General features: G+C 45.1%; 1 protein-coding gene across 1 annotated transcript; it reads right to left on the reverse strand.

Annotated features, from left to right (window-relative positions):
• Window positions 1-8,179: 8,179 nt before the first annotated feature.
• On the reverse strand, window positions 8,180-17,310 carry LOC102066772 (vitelline membrane outer layer protein 1-like). The gene is made up of 3 exons (XM_005482564.2): window positions 17,143-17,310; window positions 10,067-10,164; window positions 8,180-9,390 (listed from the first exon to the last, which is right to left on the reverse strand). Exons 1-3 carry the CDS (start codon window positions 17,308-17,310, stop codon window positions 9,105-9,107), a joined length of 552 nt encoding a protein of 183 aa, XP_005482621.2. The 3' UTR covers window positions 8,180-9,104.
• Window positions 17,311-24,531: the final 7,221 nt, after the last annotated feature.

Consider the following 24,531-nt stretch of genomic DNA (forward strand, 5'->3'; position numbering starts at 1 on the left):
CTGTCAGGCAGTGCCATTCCTAGCTGGTGCATCCATCCCAGCACAGCAGAGAGCCTGGCTGTGCATCACTGTCAGTGCTGACATCAAGGACACAGCTTCCAGGGAGAATGGAATCAGGACACTTGCCATGTTATTGTATGAAATAACGCTCTAATTAAATTACTTCATTGTATTACTGTTCTTTATTCATCTCATGAAGCTTAGTCCCTCAAAGGACAATTATAATGCAGACTGCACACTATAAATATCTATGCAAAAAGACCACAGGTCTCTTTTGGAAGAGGAGTTTAAACTATAATTGCCTATTCACTCCTGGTTTTCCTGCAGCTTTTATGCCATAATTTCTTCCACTGATTTCTTGGCCATCATCAAAGACACTGCCTCACTACCCACCATTGCCTGTCCATGTTTTTCCTGTATTGATTGACTCTAGGCTATTTGAGAACAGGATGGTTTCTCACAGTGGGAACACACATAACACATCTAACAGTGCTACCCACTGATACCTGCAGCTCAGGGTCATGCATCCTGATTAGCTTCTTCTTCGGAAAGCCCAGTGCAAAGGAGCAGAAGCAGAGCAGCAGGCAGCTCGTTGGAAGTGACAAACACCACTTCAGAGGCTCACACTGCTCCAGAGTACGGATCAGGCTCAACCAGCCTGGGCTCCTACCCCAACAAAACCTCTGGTCTCACCCACTGAGGCCCTGCACAGGTGGTGAAGGAGCCTTCCTCTTGCTGCAATAGCTCACAAGCATCCAATGGGTCCCACAACAGGAATCCCCATCCTCTATTTGTTTAGGGATTGCTCTTTGCCATCCCTCCCTCCATGCAACACAGGGCTTGGGGTCTCGCCTCAAGGGACAGCTTCCCTTCCTCCTACCTGATGCTGTGTAGTGGGTCCAGCTCTTCCATCAGTCCCTTCACCTGGAGATCCAACAATTTGACTGGAACATAACCCTGGCAGAGATTGTAGATCATCCTTGTAGAGTTCCCAACAAGCTCCTAGGATACCCTGGCCTTGCCAGAGCAAATCTGTACCAACTGCCAACCTGCCTGGAACTTTCTAAAATTAAACTATCTTGAACTACAGTTTAAATTAATTGACTAAAAAAAAAAAAGTTTCAGGAAGTAACTCTTCGAGATAAGTATGGGGACATGAAACAATAGCTCATCTCACAGCTGTTTCTCAAGACAGTGTTTGTGTCCCTTCTCAAGCCCCGCTCACTCCCATTTTGCAGAGTCCTCATGAGCTGGATGTCACCCCCAGGGTGAAGCAGGACAGCTCTAACAAGGGCTGCTCACCCCGTCCTTCTCTCCCCATGCCAGGAGCATGGAAGGCACAGCCCTTGTCCCTGCCTGTCTGCTCTGCCCCAAGGAAAGCATGCAGGACAGCCAGTGAACCGGGGAGGGATTTTGCCTCATGGAAGCAGAGTCCCCAGAGCAGCTGCCATTCCTTGGGTCTCCACCAGCCAGCCCTGCTTTAGCCCAGCTGGGAAGGCACTGAGTTCACTGACAGGGATGTAATGAGAGCTGACAACTGCTCTGTGCTCCCACACAAAGTGGAGATGATGCAGAGTCTGGGAATTTTGTGTCCAGCCCTCGCTACCTGCCTGGCTCCTGGCTGTGGATGAGGCCATCTGCTTTGCAGCAGGGACTGCGTGCACAGAGAGCCCCAGAGTCTGGGGGGCTGTGAACAAGCCATCAGTTGCCATTAATACCCATTGGTCATCCACAGCCAGCAGCCCTGAACCAGCTCCTTGGAAGATTTTTCTTTCTCTGCCTGGATTGTGTAACCTAACTACAAGCTGAAAGAGCTGCATTTTACCCTTTAAACAGAGAACAAACAGGGTTAGGTTACTGCTAAACATCAGACCTGTTTCCATAACAGAAGCAGAAGACAAGGACATTGTCACTGATGGACTATAAATGACAGGTGTCCATATTCATTCAGGTAAGTTCCACCTGAGGGCACTGCAGTTCATAAATCTGTCATTCATAATAAATAATTCTAGCAACCAAATACAGCTCAACACCTGCCGCTGTTTAAGTGTTGAAAGTGACGAAACTATCTGTGCACCTGCATTAAACTTCTGTTCAGTTGCTTAAATGAATTGCAGCAGCACTGTATATTTAAACTTCAAAAAAAACCAACTTCATACAGTGTTAATTAGATGAATCATTATTGTTTTGTCCAGATTTTATTTCAACTTGCTCTGCTCACATTCTTGAAGACACTAAAAGAGCAGGCAGGGTTAAACACAGATCTGTAAGAAGTCATCCTCCTGGTGAATTAGCAGAATCATTAAGGTTGGAAAAGACCTCCAAGATCCTCAAGTCCAGCCTTTGACCAAACACCAAATAGCCACAGCGCTAAATGCCAGATCCAGTCATTTCTTGAGCACTTCCAGGGTTGGTGACTCCACCACCTCCCTGGGGAGCCTCTTCCAGTGCCTGACCACCCTTTGGAAAAAAGGTTCAGGAAGACCTGAACATCCCCCGGCACAACTTGAGGACATTTCCTCTTGTCCTGTCCCTGGCTGCCTGGAAGAAATGGCTGATCCCTACTTGGCTGCAACCTCCTTTCAGAGAGCAATAAGTTCCCTCCTGAGCCTCCTTTTCTCCAAGCTAAAGGAAGTCTTCAGCCATGACCTAGGGGTCCTAAACTGCTAAGAGAAGTGGGGTGAAACTGCACAAGAGGAAACAGACTGTAAGGGGGAAATCCTTCCCAGAGAATCCCTGCTGCATGCTGGCAGCCCCAGCTATGAAGGAGAACATTTAAAACTCATTATGAAGAACACTTGAAAATGTACAGCTGAAAGCAATACAGGCATGGGGAAGAGATCCTCAGCATAATTATTGTTTTCTGTTCTCGTGGGTTTTGCACTCACCAACATGCTTTGGGAAGCACAATTAAGGTCTTTCCCACCTATAGCTCAGTTCTGCAAGGTTTCTCTAGAGCTTTTTAAAACTGAACTTGCAGGGAAATGGGATTCCAGAAAATGTCTGAATGCTGCAAGGCAATTCTGCTGTGTGGGATTTAAACTTATTTTGCCCCATGTGAGAAACCTGACTGGGTGACAACTGTGGCATTCTTTTTGTCAGCATAAAAAATGATTTGACTGTTCACTGTGTATTTTCCCGGTCTGTGAAAGCTTTTGGGGATTATGCTGGAGGAAAGATTTAGTTATGTTTCTATGGGAACCATAACACTTATATAAAAGCCTGCTTAACAAGCAAGAGCGTGACACTGTATCTCATTCAAGGTGAGCCACTTCTGAGGTAACCCATTGATAAACTTCCAGCTGGGTTTTAAAGCCCAGGAGGACACCAGTGGATTTCTTACACCTCTAATAGGAGTGAGACTCAGCAGGTACTGCTGGATAACTACTTAGCACCGCAGCATGGGTGTTATAATTGCACATGGAAAGTTGCAGTCATTTGGTTGGACTTGAAAGGAAATTTTTCATCAGGTTGTTTATACAGTAATGATTCCTAAGTTTATGTCTTTCTTACTTCTCCCCTACTTCAGAGATGTGCAACTTCACTAGCATGACCCAGAGGAGAAACCCAGTTATGTTTTTTCCATAAACACTGATGTGTTCCCAGATATTTGTTTGAAAAAACCTGGACATAGAAGTAATATTTTCTTCATTAGGTAATACTTTTCCTGAGATGAAAGTGTCCTTTAAAAGTAGAAAAGCTTTGTCCCCTTGACACTGCTCTTGCCAGCAAGCACGCAGAAGTTGCTGTCACAGTGAAGTACAAACAATGTAGCTAGATGGAGACAAAATTTATTTTTGTGTTTTCTCCTCAGAAAAGAACATGTTCAAATCAACTTTTAGAATCTATTTCATGTTTTCAATTGACAGCACTTCTAGCCATGTTGTGGATTCTATAGCAATAAACTAGAATTACTAAATGTGGTCTTATTTGATAAGTGGCAAAAGCTGAGACAGAAAGTTGCTTTTTAAATTACTTTTGGTTATCTCACTATAAAAAGTTCACTGACATAAAAATTGGTACAAGGATTGAAGGCCATTCTAGGCACAACATCAGATTGGGGAATTAATCTTTTAATCTACTTTTACTACTTGCAAAAGTGAAATTGGTTAAATTATTTTTGAATGCATGAAGAGACTCCTTCAGGGTAAGAGTGGCCCTTTCTGGATTTCAATGAAGCAGTGATGTACAGTTCTGTCCATGGGCTTCTAAGTCATTCACGGACAGCAGCAGAATGCTCCCCCTGAGAAAGAGAACAGCAGAAACACAAAGGGGATGTCTTGGGCCTCTTCAGGACTGATCCTGAAATGACTCCCACAGTAACTTGACCTCTCATACTGTCCTGTCCCCTCTGAAAATGTTCTTTTTCACAAACTGAATTAATAAACTCCTGCACATCTTCCTGTGGCACTGTCACTTTTTCCCTTTTCTACACAGCACTGAAGAGGTCATTGATGTCCATTTTGCTGGTTTATGTTCATTAAGAAGTGCATCAAACTGCCATTACCCCATTGCTACTGTTGAACTGGTTTTGAGTGATCAAAAAGAAATCTCTGTTGGGATTTCAGAAAAGCCTCTCTGTTGGAGAGGCCCAGGTGCTAGTGGAGCCAAATGTCACCCAGATAGGTGGCCTGTGCCAAAGCCACCAAGCCTTAGCAAGGAGTGCAGAATCAGTCTGTGTTGGAAGGGGTTATGAGGTGACTGATGTTTACCCAGTTTTGCTCCAGTAGAACATGGAAAGTTCAGGAAAAATACACCAAATGCAAAAGTCTCTAATAAAGATTTTACATTATCTGCCCAGGAGCAATATGTTTTCCATATATCTGGTGTTGCTGCCTTGCTGCTAATCGTGTTTATGCATTGCCAGACAGCTCATGCGTTCCCCCAGCTCTCACTGAGCCAGCTACTCCTTCTTCCTGCCAGGACAACAACTTCCAACATTACTTTCTGTAGCCTGGACTGCCTTGGGAAGGCTCCCTTTCTAGAGAGATGAAGACAGAGCAGGCAGGTACAAGCCGCACAACAGCTCCTCAGACAAAAAGTAAGGGTTCAAGCCCAATACCATATATATTCAGTCCTGCAGGACCCAGGCATGCCCACAGTGTTGTGGGGAGAATGGAAGCCAGAATTCAATCCTTCATGAATCACCTCTCCAGAGTCCTGACACTTTTCTTTTCATGATCCAGGGGTTAATGTTCTTTCCTCCTCACATTCTGTAAAAAATTTCCAAGTAATGATACTCAGAAAATTCAAAACCAGGTGGTTTTAGTTGTTTCTTCATTGGCATTCACACTAGTTAATGAGGGTTGATTTTATGGGGCTGGAAAACTTGCTAACAATGACAGGTTGAGCATGAGCTGCATGATGCCTTCATCTTGTATAGTATTAACAATGAAATGCAGCTAAAGCATCTTCAGGTGTTTCCCCTGCATCTCACAAAAATTAACAAGCCTCAGAGCCTTAAGCCTCAGAGCATTTTTGATTTATGGAATCTCTATTTTCCTTGTGCAACAGGAACAATATGGCCATGAAGGCTAGGATTTCTATGGTCATCTTTCTCAGAGGCAGACTCAAAGCTTGGTTCAGTGGAGCACCACTAACAGCAGGTCTGGTCTTGGTCTGATTCAGTCCTATTCAATAGAATTGGCTTTTAAAATTCACTTTGGGAAAGCTCCAGGTCTGCTGCTTCTGCCAGTCTCCCTGGGAGCTGTACCATGTATGCATGGATCAGTGGAAAACTCCTTGCCATCCCCAAGCCTACTCATGCTCCAGATCCAAAATTGCCATGTTATCAGTCGATTCAGGGATAAGTCTTGCTTGGTCCTTGGTGTTGCCACTAGTCCACCAATATTCCACAGGGACTATGTGTTAGTTCTTTAGCAACATATTCCTGACTTGTAGATGTGCCAGAGACACACAGTCACTTTCTTGAGTCATGCAGATGTAGCCACTCACAGATTCCAGCCGTGCACATTTTCAGCCACACCAGCTCCAGCACACTTAGATGATGATTTTATACCTTCATTTCTGGTATAAGAGTGATTTCTCCACTCTGAGGGAAGTAAATGCCTGAGATCTACTTTCTAGTTTGTGTATGATCCATGTTTTGCAAGTGGACCATCAGAGGAGATCCAGCTGGTTCATCAATATTCAGATGATAAAAAAATAGCCATTCAATTTTCAAGTTGCTGATAAGTACATGAGAAATTATGTGAGGAGAAGATGGTATTCTGTTTTCCAAACATTTCTTGGAACAGCTCTCATTTGGAGTGTGTATTCACACTCCATTAGGAAGCTGTGTCACACCTGGCACAACAGGAAAGCATAGAAGGTCAGTTTTGCTGGCGCTGTGAATAATTCTTCCCACAGCGAAACCTCAAAATTTAACTGAATCATTCATTTGCAAAGAAAGAGCAGATGATCAGAGTCTTCCAGCCTGAATTACCCTCTGGAGAAGAAATGCACAATATGAAGCTCCAGCTTTCCATCATCTACATTTACATGTGCATACACATATATAAGAATGCTTCTTGAACAAGTCACTCAAAAGAAATGCCATTCCTTCTTTCAAGCACTTCAGCTCAGTGGCATTGGTCATTCCAAAAATTAACTCTCGTGGAAATTTTCTCTATATGGAGATGATGAACTACCTGGCCCCTTTTCCCTCACATAATTGGCTGCACAAATGACACAGGTTCGCTCACTATATCTTTCCAAAAACCACGACTTACTCACATGCTAAAACAAAAGCACTTGGAATGTCCTGTTGCCAGACTTGCTGGTGACACTGATCCCAGGGTGTTGTAGTACTAATACTTGATGGTTTGTGCTTGTCCAACGTGCTCTGGTGGAAGGTGACCAGCAGTTGGCCGCCTAAGACTTCTGTGAAGTGCATGGAGCTGCCTCTGCCTCAGCAAGGGGATTCCCAAGCTTTGGAAGATGATACAGATAATTGCATCACCACGATTTCTGCTCACTTTCATCAAATTAAGCCTGTTTTGCTTAGATCAGTGCAGCTATTTTTACTTTTATGTCCCCCAAATATTGCCTCACTAATTTTGCCTCACTAATTACACTGGATGTCAGCCTGCAAGCTGAAATTATTCCTGTTTCACAGGAAAATGAAAGCCAAGCAACTAGATGCAAACTAAAATATGTACTCTTGTGGGGCTTGAAAATAGTAATTTTGGAAGTTAGGATATGGTGTGAACACCGCTAACTCCGGTTAACTCTGATAGCATCAGAATTTAGTTTTAGTTTAGGTTGGTTCCCCTTGTTAAAAAGAGGTTGTGATTTTGTGGTTGTTTTTGTTGGGTTTTTTTTTTTTTTTTGGCAGCGGGGGGGAGAATTTGTTTTGCTTTTTTTTGGCTAATTGCTAGAGCTGAGGGATTTACATGTTTAGAGAGAGCTGAATATATGATAAATAAGGATTTTTTCAGAAACTGCTAAATTGAGATGGAAGCTACAAAACAGTTCCTTGAAGCTAATAATCAGTATTTCAAGTGATGACTGGGTTGGTTTTACAAAGTAAGCATTTCTTTAATAAAGCATTTGCACACTTAAAATGTCTGCAATCAAGAGGAAGAGAGAAAGCATTTAAAGGATCACTTAGAAATACCAAATGTTAAGAAATAAGTCAAATCCTGAGATTAAACAAATTTGAACTATGAAAATTTGCAGCAGGAGGTCTGATTAGAAAATTTCATATTAATTTTTTTTAAATAAAATCATTCAAATGCAAGAATTTTTCTGAGATTCTTCTTGCACTATGGAAGCTTTGCTGAAATGCTCCAGTGGAAGGAAATACAGTTATTATTGAAGTACTTTTTGAGGTAAGCAACAGTAAGAAAAATTTGTGTGCCTGAAGAGCCAGAGTGGAGATGGCTGCCATGTGTGTGCTGAGGAGAGGCTGTGAACTGGCAGAAGGAACCTCCACCATCAGCTCTGAGCTGCTCCACGTGGCTGCGGTCCCAGACACAACATCCCACAGCCCAACCCCAGCAGTCACCTGGCAAATGCCAACACCATGCCCCTACCTTTTTTTCAAGCACACAAAGATGCATAATGCATTGCTTTGAGGAAAAGCAACAGCTACACTTCCTAGGAGGTGCCCAGAGAGGCAGCAAGTCTTCTCAACCTCTTGCCAGAGAGGCTTGGTGTCTTGATTGAGCGTGATAATGATCTCCAAACATTCTTTTTCCCTGAACTGAGAGTACATTCTTTACATCTAGCATATCAGGACAAGGTAATGACTTTCAGCTTAACCAGGAAATTGGACCATAAAAAATGGATGAATGTCATAGAGTTTATTTTTAGTTTGGATTCTCCCCCATTCTATTTAAAGCGTGAAGCCCAGAGGCAACAAACAAAATCCAAGTCCACGAGAATGTTTTGCACTAGCAGCCAGGTGAGCCAGCAAAGCACACTGCAAAGCAGCAGCTCAGGAGGCCTGGGGAGCTGCACCCACCAGGTGGTTCAGTGCCACACAGAGGAATGCACAGTGCAAACACACTTTCTAGTCATGTTTCCTAAGGCAGGAGATCAGGCAGGAGCTAACAGATTGCTTGCAAAAAACATGTACAAATCTTGAGGCAATTCAAGCTAGGAGTGAGAAATGACAGCAACCCTTTGATGCTTCTCATGAGCCTACCCAAACTTCTGTTTCACCCTGCTTGTCTCCCATTACTCATTTTGGCTTTGGTCAGAAGCTTCAAATGCACTCAAATACCCATTCTTCCCTGTTTGTCATATCAACAGATCAAGTATTACTTCAAATAAGGGAAAAATGGGCAGATCAAACCTCAAAGAAACTGGCCAGTCAGAGAAAAAGAAAGTTGGGAAATCTGTAAGCTCTGAGCAGTTGCTAGAGATTGAGCATTTTCACAGCAACATACCAGCAATGCATGATGCAATGATTTGGCTATGCTAACTTAGCAGTAGCTGTAAAAGACATCATCACCTGAGGCATTGGCCAGAACAGCAAGATGCAAGCAGTCAAAACATCATGTGCACATCCCAGGATAAAGCTAGAGCAAAGCCCTACTGTCACTTCACTTGCTGTGGGATATGGGATGTGTGGGCAGTGAGGAACCGGGAGCAAGTGCTCATTTGCAGCAGAAGAACTTCACATCATTGAGTGCTGTGTCATCCTGAAGTCCCTGTGGGGGCTCTACCTTGGTCTGGAGACCACATATCTTGCAACTGTTGGTCCATGGGCCAAAGCTGCCCCAGGAGAGTCCATCACCAACCAGCACAGCTTCGTCTGAGCATCTGAACTGGATGTTGTTGGCTGCTGTGTCATCACCTGCTCCTTGGGACTTCTCTGTTCTCAGTGAAAAGGAGATCAGGTAGCCTCCAGGGCAAACTTGGAAGCTGGTCCAGGAGCCCCACCTGACAGAAAGCAAATGGAAAAATGTCTGGGTTCTGTGAGCTGCTGGGAAATGCTCCTTCTGCTTGTCATGCTGCTCAGAAACTTAATACTTCTCTGACACAGCATCCTGCTGCAGTCTGGGGCCCCTTACTTTCTAATTTTGTTTTCCTTGCCTTCCAAAGATGTTCTTTTCTCTTCATTGATATCTCATCAGAAAAACACCAGGAAACCTGAGATATTTATGGTTCTGGTGGAAATTCCAAAGGCAGTCTGAGCATAGGTTTTATGATGCATCCCTGACGTGTGTGACAGGTACACAGCAGGCAGCCAGGAGAGCAGCCAGAGGTGCAGCACTGTTCCCTGCAGGCTTGGACCTGGCAGTTTCCAAATGCATGCTTGGAAACCCTTCCAAAGAAAGACTCTGACCCTGGTGTTCACAGTGCTCTGCAGGAAATCCAAGGGCAAACAAAAAGTAGTAAAGTTAAGTTACTTTAACCTAAGTTAAAGTTATTAAACCCAGTTTTAAAACCCTCAAAATTAATGAAAAACAACCCCTAACCACTTGTTTTAATTCACTACACTACAGCACTATGAATACAGCAAGTCAGAGAGAAGAGACCCCTGCAAATTGTCACAGCCATGGGTGGTTTGTGAGCTGGAAATGACAAACAGGAGAGAAACCACAGTGTCACTTACTCCCCCACCAAGGACTCGATGGTGATTGAGTCATCCTGACAATGCAGGCGTATGCCATTCAGAGCCGTGTCATCACTTCCAAACTGGTCAGGCTCCACCTGCAATAGAAGTCACACAGGGACAGAGGTAAAGGCAAGGGGAAAAGGACCCAGGAAAAGTCCTTTACATACCTGTTGTAAACAGTCCCACCTCCTTTCTGTAATGGGAAAGAGAAAATGTCTTGGGAAGCACATTGGAAAAGACAGCTGTCACTGGGAAACCACTTAACCCTTGTAACATGTTCTTTGTGTTTTCTATTTCTGACCCAACAGGTAAGGCAGAGTCTCAGGAGAGACACTGGTGGTGGATGCCTGTCCTGGTTTAGGACAAATTAGGGGAAATCTCCAAGAGGGAGCCCCCCAGAACAAAACAAACCTCCAACCACCCCTCCCCCAACACCGGGTTCGGGAAGGAATTTCTCGGAGGAGCAAAGTGGAAAACAAAACCTATTTATTTACAAGTAACAAAAGAACACTCCCCAACACAAGAAAAGAAAAGGGACCAGACTGTGTTGTGGAGGGCGCCGAATCTTCTCTAGCAGGCTTCGGGTGTCCTGGAGCTCGCAGGTCAGAATCCGGAGCCGGTCCAGTATCTTCAGGGGAGGGTAAGAAAGAGAGGGAGAGAACAAAAGAAAAAGGAAAAAAAACAGCGCAAAAGCAAAAAGCAAGCAAGCAAGCAAGCAAGCAAGCAGCTAGCAAAGCCAAGCAGCAAAAGCCAAAAGCCAAAAGCCAAAAGTGCCTGGTCACACCCCCCCCCTCCTCTCTTCCCCATCCCGCCACAGCCAGACTGCCGGGGGGGGGGGGGGGGTGGGGGAAAAGGCACAGCTGCCAGACATAACACACGATATTGGGATAAAGGCTGTCACCCCACGACACTCCACCCCTTATCCCATATCGTGAACATACAATAAAAAACATTCATTTCACTTACTCACACCTTTTGACACTTACGCATTCCTCTCATCTTACTTGCTCAAACCTTTGACACTTACAGTTTCCTTCTGTCTCACATTCAACAAACAATGACAGTCATATATGAGTCTCATCCCACAATCAGGTCTCCCTGAGGTACACACCGTGTTGTTCCATCTTTCTGCATTATCCACCATGTATTACCTGGTCCTTGAGCAAAGACAATCCCACGGATGGGTTTGTCTGTACTCGAGGCAGGGTTGATCCATACTGTCTTTCCCAACAAACCTCTGACATGGGCCACTGGGGCTTTATCCCCATCTACTATATTAAGGAGCTCAGACTGAGCAGGACCCGCTCAGTTGGTGGAACCTCGAGTGTTAACTAACCAGGTAGCCTTTGCCAAATGCTGCTCCCAGTTTTTTAAAGACCCCCCTCCCAATGCCTTTAAGGTGGTTTTTAACAATCCATTGTACCTTTCCACCTTCCCTGCAGCTGGTGCATGATAGGGGATATGGTATACCCACTCGATGCCATGTTCCCTAGCCCAAGTATTAATAAGATTGTTTTTAAAATGAGTTCCATTATCCAACTCAATTCTTTCGGGAGTACCGTGCCTCCAAAGGACCTGCTTCTCAAGGCCCAAGATAGTGTTACAGGCTGTAGCATGGGACACAGGGTAGGTTTCCAACCATCCTGTGGTGGCTTCTACCATGGTTAGTACATAGCGCTTGCCCTGGCGTGTCTGGGGCAGTGTGATGTAATCAATCTGCCAGGCCTCCCCGTATTTGTACTTAGACCACCGCCCCGCATACCAGAGGGGCTTCAGTCGCTTGGCCTGCTTAATGGCAGCGCACGTCTCACAGTCACGAATAACCTGAGAGATACTGTCCATGGTTAGATCCACCCCTCGGTCTCGTGCCCACTTATAGGTGGCATCTCTACCCTGGTGGCCTGAGGCATCGTGGGCCCATCGTGCTAAGAATAACTCTCCCTTATGCTCCCAGTCGAGATCTATCTTCAACTCCCCTATCTTTGCAGCCTGATGTACTTGCTGGTTGTTTTGCTGCTCTTCATTAGCTCTACTTCTGGGGACATGGGCATCTACATGGCGAACCTTCACAGGTAACTTCTCTAACCGAGTAGCGATATCCTTCCACTCTTCCGCAGCCCAAATTGGTTTTCCTCTGCGCTGCCAGTTGGCCTCTTTCCATCTCTTCAGCCATCCCCATAGAGCATTGGCTGCCATCCAAGAATCGGTATACAAATAGAGCCTTGGCCACCTCTCTCTCTCTGCAATACCTAGGGCCAGTTGAATAGCTTTGATTTCAGCAAATTGACTGGATTCACCCTCTCCTTCAGTAGCCTCTGCAACCCGTCGAGTGGGACTCCATACAGCTGCTTTCCACCTCCGTTTCATCCCTATGACACGACAAGAACCATCAGTGAATAGGGTGTAACGTGTTTCTTCTACTGGCAACTGATTGTATGGCGGAGCTTCCTCAACCCGGGTCACTGGCTCTTGCTCCTCATCTGCGACACTAAAGCTTTCACCTTCGGGCCAATTTGTAATTATTTCTAGAATCCCAGGGCGATTTAACTTCCCAATCCGAGCGCGCTGCGTAATGAGGGCAATCCACTTACTCCAAGTAGCACTGGTGGCATGGTGGGTAGAGGGAACCTTTCCTCTGAACATCCATCCCAGCACCGGTAGTCGGGGTGCGAGAAGGAGTTGTGCCTCTGTACCAATCACCTCTGAGGCGGCTTGGACTCCTTCATAGGCGGCCAAGATTTCCTTTTCTGTTGGAGTATAGTTATCTTCAGACCCCCTGTAGCTCCGACTCCAAAATCCCAATGGTCGGCCTCGGGTCTCGCCAGGTAGCTTTTGCCAAAGGCTCCAGGACAGACCATGGCTCCCGGCTGCAGAGTAGAGCACATTCTTCACATCTGGTCCTGTCCTGACTGGACCAAGGGCTACAGCATGAGCGATCTCCTGCTTGATCTGGACAAAAGCTTGCTGCTGCTCAGGGCCCCAATGGAAGTCGTTCTTCTTGCGGGTAACCAGATAAAGGGGTCTCACAATCTGACTATACTCAGGGATGTGCATCCTCCAGAAACCTATAGCACCTAAGAAAGCCTGTGTCTCCTTCTTATCAGTTGGTGGGGACATAGCAGTGATTTTGTTAATAACATCCGCAGGAATCTGACGCCGTCCATCTTGCCACTTCACCCCCAAGAACTGAATTTCTCGGGCAGGTCCCTTGACTTTGCTCTTCTTAATGGCAAATCCGGCGTCCAGGAGAATATGAATTATCTTCTCTCCTTTCTCAAACACTTCTATTGCCGTGTTCCCCCAAACAATGATATCGTCAATATATTGTAAATGTTCTGGAGCCTCACCCTCTTCTAGTGCAGCCTAGATCAGTCCATGACAGATGGTAGGACTGTGTTTCCACCCCTGGGGCAATCGGTTCCAGGTGTACTGCACTCCCCTCCATGTAAAAGCAAACTGAGGCCTGCATTCTACTGCCAGAGGGATGGAGAAAAACGCGTTAGCTATATCAATGGTCGCGTACCACTTTGCTGCCTTGGACTCCAGCTCGTACTGCAGTTCCAGTATGTCCGGTACAGCCGCACTCAGTGGTGGAGTCACTTCATTCAAGGCACGATAGTCCACAGTCAATCTCCACTCTCCGTCAGATTTTCGCACGGGTCAGATAGGGCTGTTAAAGGGTGAGTGGGTTTTACTGACCACCCCTTGGCTCTCCAGCTCTCGAATCATCTTGTGGATGGGGATCACAGCATCTCGATTCGTCCGGTACTGCCTGCGGTGCACTGTTGAGGTGGCAACTGGCACTCGCTGCTCCTCTACCTTCAAAAGTCCTACTGCAGATGGGTCCTCTGATAGTCCAGGCAAGGTATTCAATTGTTTAATACCCTCTATCTCAACTGCGGCTATTCCAAAAGCCCACCTGAATCCCTTAGGATCTTTGTAATAGCCATTCCGGAGAAAGTCTATGCCCAAAATACACGGAGCCTCTGGACCAGTCACAATTGGATGTTCCTGCCACTCCTTCCCAGTCAAGCTCACCTCAGCTTCCAACAACGTCAACTGTTGTGATCCCCCTGTCACTCCAGCAATGGAAACAGGTTCTGTCCCCACGTGTTCCGATGGCATTAAGGTACATTGTGATCCAGTGTCAACCAATGCTTCATAGTCTTGTGGCTCTGATGTGCCAGGCCATCTGATCCACACCTTCCAAAAAACCCGGTTCTCCCGTGCCTCTTCCTGGCTGGAGGCAGGGCCCCTCTAAGCCAGATTGTCCTTCTTTCCTTGGGCATATGCCTTGGAAGTTCCTTCAAGGGGATCGGACATGTCATCGTCATCATCATACTTAACATCTCGGCTACGAGTGACCGGAGCTGCTATCTTTTTGGTTATACTTTCTCTTCTCTTCAAATCACGCACCCGTTGTGCCAAAGCAGCGGTGGGTTTTCCATCCCATCTTCTCATGTCTTCTCCAGACTCACGCAGGAAAAACCATAACTCAGCCCGTGGGATGTACCTTCTCTCCCCATCAAAGGAGTGCCGGCGTTGGACACCAGGGCTTCTAATTTGTACGGCTGAGATTTCAATAAGGTCCTCCTTAATCTCTTCCCGGAGTTTCTTATGATTCTCCTCTATTTTGTCTTCTAGTTTCTGCAGTCGGGTTTCCACTGCTGCAATTCTGGCATGAGTTGGGCCATGCACAGCATCTGCGTACGCTCGAAGCTTCTTTGCCATATCGAGCACAGTCTCATATGTATCATCTCGCTTCATTATTGCTAGGGCGGAAGCGTATTCAGGTGGCCCAAGTCGCACAAGTTTCCTCCACATTATCGGAGTGCATGGTACCAGGTCCGGATTCCTAGTTGTTGTGTCATCTGAGAAAACGAGCTCTGCGACCGCCATCTCTCTCAGGCGTTGGATCCCCTGTTCTATGGTCTTCCACCGTGTCTGCTGCATATAGAGATCATCCGTACACAGGTACCGTTCTGCTACGCTTCTTAGGACCCGTTCCCAGAGGCTGTGAGGGTTAGCCCCCCTCATCACACCTTGATCGATGGCAGGATCATGTGACAGGGATCCCAAATGCCTCACTTCAGTACCATCCAAAATCGTAACCTCCCCTGCAGCATCCCAAAGGCGGACTAACCAACTAATAATAGATTCGTCAGGTTGTCGGCTGTAATCCTTTCTTAGGCCTCTGAGGTCCTTCAGAGAAAAGGAGTCAATATTGGCTCCAGATTCTGTGCCCCTTGATGTGGCCTCTGATTTTGGTGAGGGTCCTTCTTCTGCATCATCGTCATCATCCTCCACCTTCCGATCGGTCTTGCCTTTACACTTTCCACCTCTTGTATTAGCTGCAACAGCCATGGTTTGGGGCCTATTGTCTGATTCAGCTGCTAGCCTGGAGCCTGGGATGTAAGCTGCAGCCTGGGTCACTGGGATAGTAACTAACTTATCTCCCTGTTCCCTTTCTGCTATCTGCTGCTCCACAGTATCTAGCAGAGTACGGTAAACAAACGCCAAGGCCCAGCTCACTGCAGTAATCCTTCCTTCCTTAGTATTACCATGGTACTTCTCCCTCAAATACTTTGCCACCTCGACTGGATTCTGAATTTGATCAGATGGAAAGTCCCAGTCTATAGGATCAGAAAATTCCTTTAAAGTCTGGCCCATATCCTCCCATTTCCCACTCCAGTCAAGATTTTTCCTGCTTTGTTTTACTCCTGAATCAGGAGTCTCTCTAACCCCTCTAGAAATCTCAGCTTTCATTTTATATACACTCCAGACAGTATAGACAAGGCTTAATAAATTAAATGCCAGAAAGATGGTTTCTTTCAAACTCAGGGGAAAGTCAGTATTTTCTAATAGAGATGTCAACAATTTGTAGGAGAAGAAGGAAGACAAAGGCTGAAAAGCCCCTTCCTCTTCTTCTCCCCAAACAAACTGAGTACACAGCCATGACAACAATCCATACATTCCTGAAATAAAGTCCAGCACTGTTATCCGACACATCATCACACATAAGGCCAGCACAATGATTATTCTGGTTAGTGCCCCCCGCTTACAAAAGCTACTTATTAGGGACAACATCAGAGCTATTTTGGGGTAAGGAAATAACCCTAGGGACCACAAAGGTATTAAAACTTCAAAAGCCCCTAGGGACCAGAAAAACCGGCAAGCTTCCACTCCAAATGACATTATGAATCACCAATATGCCCACAAAACAAACAAAACCAAAATATTATTGTTATAGGTTTTTTTTCCACTGTTTTTGGCCTCCGGTTTCCCGGCCAATGCACCAAAAATTTATTGTCCTGGTTTAGGACAAATTAGGGGAAATCTCCAAGAGGGAGCCCCCCAGAACAAAACAAACCTCCAACCACCCCTCCCCCAACACCGGGTTCAGGAAGGAATTTCTCGGAGGAGCAAAGTGGAAAACAAAACCTATTTATTTACAAGTAACAAAAGAACACTCCCCAACACAAGAAAAGAAAAGGGACCAGACTGTGTTGTGGAGGGCGCCGAATCTTCTCTAGCAGGCTTCGGGTGTCCTGGAGCTCGCAGGTCAGAATCCGGAGCCGGTCCAGTATCTTCAGGGGAGGGTAAGAAAGAGAGGGAGAGAACAAAAGAAAAAGGAAAAAAAACAGCGCAAAAGCAAAAAGCAAGCAAGCAAGCAAGCAAGCAAGCAGCTAGCAAAGCCAAGCAGCAAAAGCCAAAAGCCAAAAGCCAAAAGTGCCTGGTCACACCCCCCCCCCTCCTCTCTTCCCCATCCCGCCACAGCCAGACTGCCGGGGGGGGGGGGTGGGGGAAAAGGCACAGCTGCCAGACATAACACACGATATTGGGATAAAGGCTGTCACCCCACGACAATGCCTCTCTCCCAGAATCCAGATTTTCTCACCCACATGACTTCTCCCTGAAACATCAGCCACACGCAGACTTTTTTGGTGTAGCTACAGTGGCAACATTTGCCAGAAGACTCATAGCTTTATGTACAGAGCATCATACTCAAGAAGAGGAAAAATCTGCAGAAAATCCTTAGGGACAGGGAGGGTAGGGAATGGAGAGAATTTTACCTTAAGTGCAAATCCATTTGCATAGCCATGGTGGCAGAACTGCTGGCTGCCCCACTTGCCCCAGTGGCTCCCGTTGGGCACAGAGAGGACAGAGGTGTAACCACGCACCCCTGAGCCTGGGGGGCACAGGAGGAGCAGGATGAGTGTGGCTGGCATGAGGAGCTTCATCTCTTGTGCTCTGCATGTGCTGGAGGTAAGCTGGTGTATGGCCTGGGGAATTTATACCCTCCCAAGGCTGCTTGCCTTTCCCTAGCAGCCCATTGACAAACACCACTGGAACAATAGCTTCCACCCAGGCAGTGGCACAGCACTTGCTGATCTGCTCACAGTTCCACGAGGAGATCCTCTGGGAGCTCAGCAGCTGACATGCAGCAGATCCTGTGGCCATAGGTGCATCCACCACCACTGAAGGGCTTTGGGAACACCTGTGTGCTCCCTACTGTAGAAGCTTAATATTGATTTCTGCTTCTGGCTATGCAGATATTTGGCCATGGGAATGTTTATCTTCTGAGAGTAACTGCCATAACCATTTTACCTCTTGCTATTTGGCAAGGAAGTTCAGACTAGACCAAGAAATATAAGGGATGTGGCCTGGAACAAGAGTAAGCAAACTCAAGGCCTGTGACTCCCAAAACCTTCTGCTGAATAGGATTCCTGGGAATCTCAACAAATTAGGTAATTTATGGTTTTAATATCCTTCTTTTCAACAGCCTTTTTCATCTCAAAAACCCTGTATGCTTTGCTTTTGCAGCAAGTTTAACCAAAGTCAGATATGCTGGGACGCCCACAGTGATTCTCAGGGCTAAGTGCCGCTGGGGAAAATTAGAAAGGTGAAAAGGTGACACTGAGCCTGAGGGCACCATCTTTGAGGATGTCACGATGCAGAGAGAGGGGAATTCAAAACCCTGGAGCTGCTATTCCCTTAACACAGAGTTAACCAATGCTTCAGAGGGCCCTTGGCTGGTCTTGCAGCATCTGCCAGAAGCTTTCACTCAGGTCAATAAGCAAAGCAGAGAGAATACATTTCAGAGAAATATCTTGATCCTCAGGATGTTAAAGCAAGATGAGGTGCCAAACCTTGAACTAACAGAAGATAAAGAATTTCCCTCTTCCAAGTTTCTCTTCCAATCCCTTTTCTGCTCCATCTGTTTCTGTCCCACTAAAGGGCGATGCTGCTTTTCCCATTCTTGACTCTGCATTCCTCTTACACATGTCAGCCGTCTGTACAGGTGGCAATATATGAAAATTAAGATGATGGGAAGTTGGACGATCCTTTTAGTGAAAGGCACTGAAAGAGCACAGCACGTGATGAAAGCATAACCCGTTTTCCTTTTTAAACCAGAACTTTCGTTTTACTTCTCCAAAGGGATGTCAAAGTCCAGAGGAGATGTGTTTTCTCCCACAAGGACTGTGCAATCACATCTGGCAAACCAGGTGTGTTTGTTTAGGCAGGGTCACACAGTGGCAGCTGAGGACACTCAGACCTGCCCTTGGCAGCAGATGGATGGAAAGGAGCAGAAGGAGTCAGAAGGAAATGACTGGGACCTGGCTGGGAAATGGCTACAAAAGGAGCAGGATTCCCTCCCATTTCTCCTTTGCTGGCCCTAAACCACCACCCTTGATCACTTCACCTCTAGCAGCAGTGATGCAGGTCCACAGCCTGGCAGGGCCCATCTTCCCCCTCAGATTCTGCTCAAATCATAAGATTCCTGCCTTTTCCCATTGCCAGAGGAGGATCCTGGGGCACAGTGAGCCCACAGTGTGCAGGGGAGCAGGACAAGGCAGGAGGTGAGGCTGCCTTCCTTCAGGGATTTGGCCATGAGAAATGACTTCTGTGCAAAATTCACAGGTCCAGGAGAAAACTCAAGCCCAAGAAGAGAACTATTGGAGAACTATTATCCAGGACCTGGGAAGGATCATTTTCCCATTTATAACCAAACAGCTGGTGACCTGGGCTGCCACATGTGAGATGCCTTGGACTTGATTTCACAGTAGATGGCTTAGACAGCACTTAACACGTGCAGAGCAGACACTGATTTTGCTACCACTGAACAGTGCCAATTTTGCTTGGGTGCCTCAGCCAGTTTCCAAAGATCAGCTTACACAGACTACCAAAATCAAAAAAAGCCTACAATGGTGAGATCCAGATCTCTTACTGACACACTCACCCTGCTTTCTTGATCCCTCTCCTGTATTTTAATATCCTTGAAAATGTCACAACAGTTTTAAAGAAAATTGGAAGACTGATGAATTTGATTAATGAAACATGACTACAGCAAAATGATGATGATACAGGGTATTTCATCCTTTCATTATTCATCCAGCTTAATGCAATTATTTTTCCAGGCAGAGGAGCATAAAAATTTTGCCACTATTTTTCAGCTTTTATAAAAACTTATATTTTTTATAAACACATTAACATAATACTAATCAGTATATTGATTTTATAAAATTATTATTGTGATGTTATGACACATTTAAAATCTATATGGAACATGGGAAAAAATTGTCTATAACGTACAGAAACATATACCATACATGATTTGCTTATTTTATGATTTTATTGAAAAAATATATATTAGCTACTCTTGAAAATTCATTAATTTCTGATTTTTACACCTGAAAAAACCATACACTTAACAATACAAACTTAGTTTGGCAGTGTTGTGTTGTTTTTCTCATATTCTGTTTCTCATATTCATGTAAACCTGCTGCTGCACAAAGGATGGAGATCATTTGAGATGTTGGACTCTTTTGAGTGAGCTGTAGGAAGGGTTGAAGGCAGAAAGTAACCAGGAACTCCAAATGGGAGGGGAAGTAAACAGTATTCCCTAAAAGAGAAGTCAATAAATATAGGGTGATGGTTTTCACGGAATGACTGTGTGCTTCTGCATGCTCTAGGCCATTTTACACCCCTCCCACACTGCTACCAAGGCACTGCTTGCCACCCATCAGCTCTCAGGAGCCACATTCCTCATCATCTCTAATGCCAAAGCTGACCATTGCAACTGGGTAGAAATCCACTGTAAATCACACAGCCTGGCTCTGCCAACCCTTCCTCACCTGCAGCTTGGGATGCAGATAAGACACTCCACAGCCAACTGCATCCTGCAAAAGACACACTATCTCATGGAAATGGTACACCAGCAAACCCAGGAATCACACCCAGTGCCAAAAAAACATAAAAGGGCAATAAATAATCTATTCTCTTCCATATAAATATGAATTAGCAAAGGGTTGCATTATTTAGAAAGAAGAGGTGAGATTCTGAAGGAACACAGATTTTTATTTTAGATGTCTCCATCTGAAATAATTGCAGTGGGCTCCCTTCATAGCTGCTGAGAGACAACTTGATGGCAATAGAGAGGAGCAGATATCTTCACATGAACCTCTCCCTGAAATCATCTGTTCATCACCACTGACTACAGTGAAGCATGATCCCATCTGAATATAACTTCAGAGTCTGTTTAGGATTTTGCAGGCTAAAAATGGTAGTGCTGGATGAGAATTAGTTTTCAGTAATATGGATAAATGTTTAAGAGAAAATGAGTAATCAAATTATGTGCTATCTGGTCCTCATTTTCACATTTGCTAAATTGACTCAGATTAATAGGAAATTGAATGGCAGGAAAAATATAAGTGAGAGATCTCAGAAATGAGACAAGAACTGGGGTTTTCTAGATGCGTGAGCAGAGAGAGAAGCTTTAAAGCAAATAACATAAGTATAGCCATTTCTGAGATATAAGGGGAGATAATTTCACAGTAGTGAAATGATGGGATGTAAAGATGACCTACATGTAGAGGTAGTGCTCCCCTTGTTGTGAGGTTATTTTCAGGTGGTTTCCCACTTGCCCACAACCCCCAGCTTTCGTATAAAACTTTACCTTGAAAATGAAGACAGTCACCTACTAAGCTGAGCATACATTATTGTTTTTAAAGCAGCAATTACAGTCCATAAATTTAATAAGCAAACTGTCTATTCTACTGTACAATAAAATAAATAAAAATATCAGCAATTTTCGACCTAGAATTGCCTCCTGTGGGACATGGCTTGATATGTGTTTTTACAGGCTTTCAATATTTTTTACTATTAATTCAAATGGCTAATTAACGAAAAACCCCACAAAGAAATGGAGAGGCAGACCCTCCTGCAGTGCAAATTTACTGACAGCCAGAGACCAAATGCCAATTTACACCCACTGCAAGTCTTCAACTAAAGATTGCTTCACCTATGAAAACTTTAGCAACTTATTCCGAAAATTCACTGGGAAAAGTTCTCAGGAAATCTATCCTTAACCACAGCCACAGGGCTGTTCCACCCCCTTGAAACTGAGGCTCAAGAATGCCAAGAAAATAAACAGATTAAGGTCTACTGAGGGTTGGGGGAGGGAGAGGAGGGAGGAAAGGAAAGGAAAGAAGGGAAAGGGAAAGGGAAAAAGAAAAGGGAAAGGAAAAAAGGGAAAGGAAAAAAGGGAAAGGAAAAAAGGGAAAGGAAAAAAGGGAAAGGAGAAAAGGGAAAGGAGAAAAGGGAAAGGAGAAAAGGGAAAGGAGAAAAGGGAAAGGAGAAAAGGAAAAGGAAAAGGAAAAGGAAAAGGAAAAGGAAAAGGAAAAGGAAAAGGAAAAGGAAAAGGAAAAGGAAAAGGAAAAGGAAAAGGAAAAGGAAAAGGAAAAGGAAAAGGAAAAGGAAAAGGAAAAGGAAAAGGAAAAGGAGAGAAAGACAGAGAGAGAAAGAGAGAAAGAGAGAGAAAAAAAGAAAGAAAGAGAGAAAGAAAGAGAGAGAGACAGAGAGAAAGAAAAAGAAAAAGAGAGAGAGAAAGAGAGAAAGAGAGAAAGAGAGAAAGAGAGAGAGAGAAAGAGAGAAAGAGAGAGAAAGAGAGAGAAAGAGAGAAAGAGAGAAAGAGAGAAAGAGAGAGAGAGAGAGAGAGAGAGAGAGAGAGAGAGAGAGAAGAAAGAAAGAAAGAGCGAGCAAAAAGCTCTGAAAATAAAGTTGATATTTGTAGATTATTTTGATAAGTACCAGACCATTCAAAGCTCCCTTTTTTTTTTTAAATAAAGGAATTTATTAACATAGCCTGAACACAGGTGAAGGGGAGGGTGAAAAGAAAGAGGGCATGCCTTTCTTTGACTTCAAAATGTATAAAAATGTTTAATATATGTAAATATATTTTCCCTATATCAACATTTTTTATCTCCTAAGGCAATTCAGATGTTGTTTGAAAATACTTCAGCCATCACTCTAAGCTGCACGCTGATAAACAGCAAATTTCATCCTGATCTATGGCCAGAGCAAGGCAACATGATGCTGTAGACTATGCCTCCTGTTTTGACAAAAAAGTCTTGAGGCCATTACTTGTGGAGGAGTCCGTATTCCTCCAGGAAATCCAAACATGGAATTACAATCCTCCTCCAGTCCAGAGCAAGGTAGAAAGAAACGATGGTCATTGGGAACTACCGTGTGCAATTACTGCTGGTCACTGCAGTGTGAATGTTTGCACTTTGGGAAAGGACTCAAGCAAGGGTCTTTTGTCTCCCACAAGAACTCTTCACAGACAGTCATGCTGATCCAGAGAATTTACTGTGGAACAGACCCTGTTGTCTATAGGCAGCTACCCACCTGTGCAATTCATGCTGCAAAGCCTTTAAGCACTGCATTAATGTTCTGGACTTCATTCATATTCCTAAAGCTCACCAAGTGTTAAGTTTTGCTTCACTTGATCTTGCAGCGCCTTAAAAGCTCAGATCTTCAATTATCAGCCTTCAAATCAAGGTCCCAGAGCCCTCAATACTGACCAGTGAAGGGATGACTGGAGAGGCAGCCCTGGTCCTGCCACAGCTTCAGCAGCTTTGCTGAGGAGATGCTCTGGGGTCTCTGTCAGGAACAGATGAATAAGGGGGAAACACTGGTTAGGCACACATTAACCCAAGATATCCCATACCTGGGAGCAGTTTGGAGTGGAAACATGAAGGCTAGTCCCACTGAGTAACGAACAGGTATTTCTGCTGTGGTTTTGAACCGGCTGCATGCTTGACTTCAGTTCCTGCAAACACACTGATCCAGACCCACGTCCCTCACCCAACTTCCATCACGGCTGTCAAGAGCAAGAATTGGTCACAACCTATGAACAATGGTAGCTGTTTGGGGCACAATCCATTTATCATTTACACCCTGCTAAAACCTTGATCTAGAAAGGTCCTGCTTGCTTGGTGAGTTTCCATAGTGCTCTTTAGTGAGGTATCCAAGGATTCCACCAACATCACTTTCCCTTGTGAAACAAGGGAGTGACATTTCTGCATGCAATAGTCCAGGCACCGAGGTGCACAGACTGAAGACAAAAGCACCCATTTACTCTGAGTGCTAGATTTCTTTTACTATATTTCAAAATTTTGAGTATTACATTGGATATAATAATTCAAGGCAAAGATACAACTGCTTGTAGAAAACGCTGGTCTAAACTTGAGACCACAGTGCCTCATTGCAAACAATTCAGACAACAATCAATGATGAGGAATTCATTTACAAGTAAGTGAAATAATCAACCTTGAACCACCAAGGGGGTCATGACAGAGATGCCCAAGGCAGCATTCATCATCAGGACACAGGTTTAGGTGCCCAAGCCCTGTCTTGGTGACCCAGACTGACCATATCTAGACCCTGACTCCCTGCACCTGATCCTGGTGCTGAGATCCAGTCCCCTTTGCAAGGTTTGCTGCTTTGTCCCCTGCCCAAAGCCTTGGAAAGGAAAAAGGAGCAATTATCCCAGTATGATTAAAAGTATAGCATTAAATGGGGCATATGTGCCACGTCCCACTAGCTCATGCTGTCATGGGTGATGTTGAGGGTTGCAGAGAGCAGGACAGTCCTGAAGAGGTAGAAAGGATGCTGGAGAGGCAGAGAGAGGAGGCAGAGCTCTCTGTCCTGGCACTGAGGTGCTGAACACAGTCCAAGCAAGGAGAGGCCAGAACAGCCATGGGTAGAAGGCAAGGGAGACACTGTCAGTCCAGGAGAGAGTATCATTCACATGCCTGCAGTGCACTGTGGGACACAGGGCCCTCTCCCACCTCTTCCCCCAGCCTTGTGAATTCATGGAAGCCCACCTGGAGAAGGCAGTATTGACTGGGACCAAAGTGCTTGCTGGGTAAGGGGAAGCTTCTCTTCCAAAGGCTTACTGTAGCTCCCCTACCTCCTTATGTGGGGTGCTGGCTTGCAGCCAACTGTTGGGGAGGGAAAAAATGCTATGGAAGAGATGTTGGACATGAGGGAATCCTGTATCCTAGAAAAAACAATGGTTTTCCTCACCCCATCTCCTACTTCCTGTTCCATGTATGCCTATTTTTTTCCACGCTCCCCGTGAGTGATTTCTGGTCTCTCTGTATTTAATTTGGGAATTG

Source organism: Zonotrichia albicollis, chromosome 2 (genome assembly GCF_047830755.1).
Source record: "Zonotrichia albicollis isolate bZonAlb1 chromosome 2, bZonAlb1.hap1, whole genome shotgun sequence".
Classification (NCBI taxonomy): domain Eukaryota; kingdom Metazoa; phylum Chordata; class Aves; order Passeriformes; family Passerellidae; genus Zonotrichia; species Zonotrichia albicollis.

Bases quoted from the DNA above. Each gene is read 5' to 3' on its own strand.
- LOC102066772 (XM_005482564.2), bottom strand. From the start codon at position 17,310: ATGAAGCTCCTCATGCCAGCCACACTCATCCTGCTCCTCCTGTGCCCC. The intron at 10,165-17,142 runs GTAAAATTCTCT...CTTCTATTGCAG, and splicing joins CAAATGGATTTGCACTTAAG to GTGGAGCCTGACCAGTTTGG. The intron at 9,391-10,066 runs GTAAGTGACACT...GCTTTCTGTCAG, and splicing joins ATCGAGTCCTTGGTGGGGGA to GTGGGGCTCCTGGACCAGCT.